At 37.9% G+C, this 7,579-nt stretch overlaps 1 protein-coding gene across 1 annotated transcript in view; it reads right to left on the bottom strand.

The window, feature by feature from the left end:
- Nucleotides 1-241: 241 nt before the first annotated feature.
- FAM117B (family with sequence similarity 117 member B) overlaps nucleotides 242-7,579 on the bottom strand; it is a 98,408-nt gene continuing 91,070 nt past the window's right edge. Inside the window, exons 8-9 of the mRNA XM_028480956.1 lie at nucleotides 3,247-4,162; nucleotides 242-2,888 (exon numbers count right to left, since the gene is read on the bottom strand). Of these exons, the coding sequence (XP_028336757.1) occupies nucleotides 3,844-4,162 (319 nt within the window). The 3' untranslated portion in view covers nucleotides 242-2,888; nucleotides 3,247-3,843. The remainder of the gene's footprint in view (nucleotides 2,889-3,246; nucleotides 4,163-7,579) is intronic.

The following is a 7,579-nucleotide window of genomic DNA, read 5'->3' as shown; positions in this document are numbered from 1 at the left end:
TTAAGGAGGTAGCAAGGAAGTAAGGAAGTTAACAACTGACAATATTATATGTCCTGCTACTTAACACAAATTCATTTTTCTATCTGTGAAAAAGAACATACTAAAGTTATTTCAAGCTAGAAATGTCTGAAAAGAAAGAAATTTGAATTAGAGGCAATATTCATAAAAGTACACAGAAAAAGACTCAAGAAGAACAGACTTTATTTTTAACATAAAAGTTCTATTTTCTTGTGAGGCAGCAACAAGTGTTCAGGTATAGGGAATACATAAGTACACAGTAACAATATTTATCACCATTGGAAATGCTGTTTTGGGGGAGAATTTTGTTAGAAAAACGAAACTTTAAAAACTGCATTTTAAAAAATTTACACAGCTTCAACAGAGATGAAAAATAAAGACTTTTAAAAAACATAAATTATATTCTTCAACAGGATTGTATAAACAAAATATTGTTCAGGGCTGCTCTGCTTCTCATTAATTTAGGCAGAGTAAAACTTAAACCTTAAAGTGCGAAGTTAAGTGTTTTAGCTTTCTTAATGCAAATTCAGCACGTCCACTGGTCTGGTCTTGAGACATTGAAATTCTAAGCATTAAGGAATGAATCTTTAGAATAGTAAATTCAGTAGTGGCAATTTTTCTTTTATTTCCTTTAACAAAAGAAAACTCTGACAACCCACTCTTAATCTTGGACATACAGAAATCTATAACTTCTGCTATTTTTTAAATACCTTCTTCCAGTAAAAGCCAACCATTAAAAAGAAAGAAAGAAAAAAAAAAAAAGGCTTCCTTGTTGCCAGTTATTCCACAGTTAGCAATAGCACCTTCTAAAACTCTGATTTGGCTTGTCACAAATATAAGAAATATTTTAAACAAAATGAAGACTCTAGTTAAAAAATAATTTTGGTATCCATGCTCACCATATTAATCAAAGAAGCAAAACAGGTATTTTAAAAACATAATTGCTCACAAAAGCCACGACAAGTAATACAGACTTAGTCATGATCAGAAACCGTAAATTCATGTTATCACCGCAAGGAAAAAACCGTTTAAGGGTAAAAATAACTTAACACTGACAAAGTTTATAACCAGAGAATAGCTTTCTTTTGCTGAAATGTACAAGCCACCTATTTCTTTTTTACCGCAATGGAAGTAAATTTATTTAAATGTTTTAAAATTTTAAATTATATTCCCATTGAAACTATTCTAATTTATTTACCTTCTGTACAGTTTTCTACAGAATAACAAGATAGTTATGGAATGTAATTTTAGAAAACAATATTATGCATTCTATTGAGAGTAGAACCATTTAAAAAAAAAGTCAACCACCTGTGAACCAAGGTTACATAAAAGCCGAGTAGACTATGGCCAATATTTTTTCAAGACTGCATAAAGCTCAGATACTTAAAAAATAGCCCTTTGGCACTGGCAGTTAGGAGTTTTTTATACCTTGTACCTTCCCCCGCCTCCTCAAATCTCAGGCTCTATTTCTCCCAAACATGAGGACTCTGTTTAGTTGCCATATAATTCATTTACCTGCAAATTCACATTCTCCTTACAACCAAACATTAAAAGTTCCACCTATAAGACTGTAAATAATACTATCTTAAACTTGTTCTCCCATTCTGATTGTAAATTACTTTAGTTTAAGGATATATGAAACTCTACAGAAAGATGTGAGTTAGATAAACATGCACAACAGAGTAAGAAGAAAAACTGTTTACAAAGTGGCATTCTAGTTGTAAAACACCCTTGTGACACATACAGATGGAGAGGGAAGTAAGTGTAAGGCAAGGAAAAGAACATAGATTTAACAGAATTCAGGTAATCCAAAAACCGATTTTGGATTTTTTTGAAACCTTATTTTTTAACTTCCTACCATGGATACCAAAACTCACCCGATTTCAGCTTTACCTTTCTTTTGTACTTATGACAGAGCAGTTCTGTGGTGAAATGGTAAATAAAGTTAGAGGCAAAGAATCAAGGTTCTCAAAGAACCTACTGACCAGAACATTTAGATTTTGAATAACTTAGCTTTTCCTGATTTAGAAGCCACAGTGTACTAGTTTCAGGAAAATTAGTTTTGGACAGAAGGGCTACCGAAATTCATCGATGCCACCAACTGAAACCTGACAGACTTATTCAAATGTTTGAGTTTATCTAATTTGCCTAAATACATCTCTGTTTTCAACTTAACAGGGCAAAATTTTTAATTACTTAGATGTTTTAAAGGTACATGAGTATAAGAAGTCCTTTCAGAAGATTTATTGCTACCACTAGCCTTTCTTTGATGGGATATATCTGGACAAACTGACATATTAACCTTCTAAACTATATCCCTTTTACAAGTATTTGTTTTCTCCCTATAATATAATATGTATAGGAACATTAAATTATTGCATCATAAGGTAGTTTATGAAGATCTTAGAAGGATGCTTTCTATCAACACTGTTTGCTACAACTTTTTAAAAAGAGCTGCTCCTTAATTTCACTACCACATACCCAGACATGAAATACTGCTGTCATGTGATACTGGCAGTGATTGTATTAGGATGAGCCTAAATCCAAAACCGTGTGGATTCTTCAAAGGTTCCTGTTCTTTATGCTCCAAAGCTCTCCTTGCCTGTTTCCCCACCGTGTGGAATGCTGGAGGGAAAACTAGCAAAACCCATAGGCAACGTATCTCAGTGCCAACCACCATAAAGGAAACGTCAGTCGCAAGACTCTGTGACTAGGATTGCTATTGAACGGATTACACTCCTGGCAAACTACTAACCCTGACCAAATCCACAAGACAACAACATCACAAAAGCAGAGGAGGAAATCCATGCACAGCCATTTTAGGATCTCTTGGGGCTATGATACAGTGACGGTTAAAGGTAGAACGACACCTGTGGGAAAGAAAGGAGATCATGGGATAAATATTGAGCAGAAAACCCAAGGGGCTCCTTACTCCCAGCTAGCAGTCGACACTGGGCTAGCAGTCGACACTGGGTAGTTAGTTTCCTTTTGGCTCACTGACTTTTAAACCAAGTTCCAATGATGGGTGAGAACATATTAAAGCACTTGTCTCCAGATTATAATTTTTCTGACCACATGGTGAAATGTGTACAGGAGTAGTGAGGAAAACAGCAGTTTTACAAGTATTTCACCCAAAGCACAAACTTCTGACATCAAAAAACATAAATCACATAATGTACTAATATTGCTTTTTTATCTCTTTTATATATACTTGTTCAATGCATTTACCTATCAATTCTTGTTTGGGAGAAGAACACAGTCATGAGATTAAGATTGCTAGGAAAATGTCAACAATCCCTTTGGTCCCAAAGCTGAAAACAGCTGAGAAAAGCACACATCTAGAAAGGGAAACAAGAAACAGAGGCCAAAGAATCGTCTGAACATCCTGTTTGCTATGTTTTCAGAAAACGTAACATTGGTATTATAAAATAGTCATTTTCATATAAAAGATGGTTCTTGCAGCATCATTCACGTCTCCCTTCAAGAATCATTTTTGCAGGGATCAGTTTTTTATTTGTTTTTTTCAAAGAAGTCTAATTTGAAAGCAAAAACAATGTGATATCAGCCCTCCAAAAGGAAAGAATGAAACCTTTTCCTTCTTTCAACCGGTGCTTTAAGAAAAAGCAGGCTAAGCACTGAGGGCTGGCCTTCAGGAGTGAGCAGAGCCATCAGAGGGGCTGCTTTCTTCCAGAAGCCGCACTGTGACACGTCAGCGTGGAAATGCTGGGGCACAACACAGCCAACTGGGAGCACACGATGCCATCACTGCCAAGGGATCGAGGAGATTCTCAGTTGCCCAGAACAGTGGCCTCACAGCACTGGGGCCTATCCTTCAGCTTCCTCAATGGGTTCTGGTGGTGGGAGGAGAGAGGCTGGTGGCAGGACTGTACTTGTTCCTCGAGAGACTCGGTCTTGCTCTGTGTTTGTAGACAGGGAGGCCACAGCGATAGGCTGCAGAAGAGTGGTTGTCATGCCAGTGGTGACTGTCAGACTGTGGCCAGAGCCCTTGAGGGTAAGATCTGGTGTGGGGAGGAGTGGCTTAAGGATGCTGACGAGGCAGAAAGCAGAGCCGCTTTTAGGAATGAAATTCACCTTGTTTTTGTCAGGGCAGTAAAAGGCCGGGATTTCATGAAGTTGTTTTGGCCTAGACATAGAATAAACAACCCAATACTTTTAAGTGACAGAACATCAGAAGTTCTTTTCTTTTTAAAAAAAAAAAAAAAAGTAATAACTTACAGACACAAAAAAGGAAAACAAAACTCAAGCTATGTCCAAAGCTTCAAATGCTATTGACCAAGAACACATGATTCAAATTATTTATCTCAGAATGCTGGAAGGACACCAGATTTTGTTGCTGCTTTCAGTTCCCTGGCAAGCCCCGGGCACCACATAGGATGCTCAGACATCTAAGTGAAGATCTAAGATAGCCAATTTGAATAAAGAATTTCCTAAAGCAAAAGATATTCTAGCTGTTTAAAGACAAAAATATGTTCCACTATGATTTTTCCAAAGTCTGCATTATTTTGAAGGGAAAAGGCAAGGAAATTAATGACATACACTGTCTATCTTTTACTGAGTTACACCACTGCGTGACTAAACTAAGGTGGGCGTGAGTTCTCCAAGTGCGCTTAAAAATCTCTTTGAATCAATTCTCTGAGTTAATAGGCATGATGGTTTTCTGAATAACGTAATATAGATATAAAATCAAAATAAAACTAATGACTGTCCTCTGTTCTGAAAGTTTTTATTGAAGCCAAATCCTTCCCTGTCCCTAGTTGCTCCTGCAAATTAACACAGAGTTGCAAAAGGATACGTGTTAATGGTATTCCCTGAAAATATAAAAAATTAAACTGTTAAAGTAACATGGAAGTGACACAAAATAAAAAAGAAATTCAAGTGGAAGAACCTAAATAAATCAAGATTCAGGTGGGAAAAGGTAATACGATATGACAAAGTATGGTTCTCATCTCTCCTAATGAAATGAAAAAAAAAAATCCAAATGTGCCAAGTCTGCACTAGATTCTGGAGACCCAAAGACAAAATGATCTACAAGGAGATAAACATGTAGTTCTTGGGAAAAGGGAGGTACTGGAGACAGACTGCATTTCAAAATCTTTAGTCTCCTTTATAATCTTTAATTTGTTTTGAAAACATTATTCAGAGAAGCTATGAATTACTTCAAAGGATCCATAAGCTTTACTGGACTGCCAGAGGTGTCCACAGCACAAAAAAGCTTGAGAACTCCCGCAAGTGGGACTGACAGATGTGATAAAAATGGTTTGTAGGGGCTTCCCTGGTGGCGCAGTGGTTGAGAGTCCGCCTGCCGATGCGGGGGACGCGGAGCCTGCGCGTCCGGAGCCTGTGCTCCGCAACGGGAGAGGCCACAACAGTGAGAGGCCCGTGTACCGCAAAAAAAAAAAAAAAAAAAAATGGTTTGTAAAAGGTTTAGAGGTAGAACAAGGGAGTGGATAACCTGTGGCACAGAGAAAGAGGGGGAGTTTGGTAGGAAGGTAGTTTCTAGAGGAAGTAACATCTGAACTGGGTTTTAAAGAATGAATAAACAACAGATCTGGCAAGTAGGTGCAAAAAGAAAAAAAAAGTTCCGAGTACAACATTTTTGGGTGGGTATATTTTATTGATTAATAGTGAATACTACCCATAGATAGCTTTGGCAAGTATAATTTAAGAAGAAAAAAATTACATTGTTTAAGTTTGTTTTTCTTGTGTATTGTTCTTTCTTGGATACCGTGGAAACTTAACACTTGAGTACATCTAGGGCCACATGTGTATTTGGATATATTATGATAAGAAGAGCACACACCCCTGTTTTTACTGACGGCATGAATTTCAATTCCTTAAAGAAGATAGGAAGTTGAGATTATGTTTCTTTTTTTTAAAATAAATTTATTTATTCTTGGCTGTGTTGGGTCTGTGGCTGAGCACGGGCTTCTCACTGAGGTGGTTTCTGTTTCAGAGCACAGGCTCTAGGCACGCAGGCTTCAGTAGTCGTGGCAAGTGGGCTCAGTAGTTGTGGCTCGTGGGCTCTAGAGCGCCGGCTCAGTAGTTGTGGCGCACAGGCTTAGCTGCTCCGCGGCATGTGGGATCTTCCTGGACCAGGGCTCGAACCCGTGTCCCCTGCACTGGCAGGGGGATTCTTAACCACTGCACCACCAGGGAAGTCTGAGATTATGCTTCTATAATTAAATAATGCTTGTATTTTCTTTTGAAGAATTATTAAAGATAGCTTTCATTCTTATATTAGGAAAAAAAGGACTAATCAATTTTTATACCCTCCTCCAAATGAGGCCTAGTTTTTTTTTTTGTTTTTTTTTGGGGTACGCGGGCCTCTCACTGTTGTGGCCTCTCCCGTTGCGGAGCACAGGCTCTGGACGCGCAGGCTCAGCGGCCATGGCTCATGGGCCCAGCCACTCCGCGGCATGTGGGATCCTCCCAGACCAGGGCACGAACCCGTGTCCCCTGCATCGGCAGGCGGACCCCCAACCACTGCGCCACCACGGAAGCCCAGAGGCCTAGATTTTTAATTAATTTATTTATTGTTTGAGGTTATCTTATTAAAAAGATAAAATTGTCTTAAAAATCACTTAAGACACATGGCTGCTAATGGATCTTAAAGATGAAACCACACACTTCTGAGATACAAACTTCTGACTTGGACATTTTTTAATGACAGAATCTAAAATCAGTTTAACTTCCTTTCTGCTTTCATGAAAACAGACTAATGACAGATCTCACACAAAATAACATAAACAATAACAACTTGTCTAACTGGCACCCAGATCAAGAAACAGAACACTAACAGTTTAAAAAAAAAAAAAAAAAGCATCACCATCCCCCCTCCAGTCATGACCCCAACCCACCAAAAGGAATCATTTTTCACTCCATTTAACTTCGAGGAGCAGATTCCCCAAGAAACTCATTACCCACCCCTGGGGTGTATGACCAGTATTATACTTATGCTACTAGAAGCTGCAGGTACTAATACTACTTGAAAGTTTTCTTCAATTTAAGAACCATACATATCAAAAAACCAAAACACACATACACACACACATAGAAACCCTCAGAACTAGTTTAAATATTTTACTTTTTCCTTAAGAAGTTATTCCAAAAGGATTGTATCTCAAAATAAACATAACTGCTTGCTAGCTGACTTTCTGAGAAACAGATGGTCAGGATGGATAAGTATTATAGGTATTTTCACACTGATGTGAGCAATTCTTTGGTATTTTTTTTAAAGGCTTATGTATTTTCTTTTTAAATTCAGGAATAAATTAGCAGCTAAGAAATGGTGATTCCAAATTACTTATAATGGGAGGGACAGAAAGAAAGGAAGAAAAGAAGGGGTTATATCATATTTTTAAAAAAATCTCTATATTGAAAAGAGGCCAAAATATCTAGGAATCTACGGTAACTAAGGTCAAGGAGTTCATTAATTGGGATCAGGAAACAGCATATGTGAGTTCATTAAAAAGGACTTGCTGGGCTTCCCTGGTGGCGCAGTGGTTGAGAGTCCGCCTGCCGATGCAGGGGACACGAGTTT

This window comes from Physeter macrocephalus, chromosome 2, assembly GCF_002837175.3.
Source record: "Physeter macrocephalus isolate SW-GA chromosome 2, ASM283717v5, whole genome shotgun sequence".
Taxonomy (NCBI): Eukaryota; Metazoa; Chordata; class Mammalia; order Artiodactyla; family Physeteridae; genus Physeter; species Physeter macrocephalus.
This window is presented reverse-complemented; position numbering and strand designations above follow the sequence as displayed.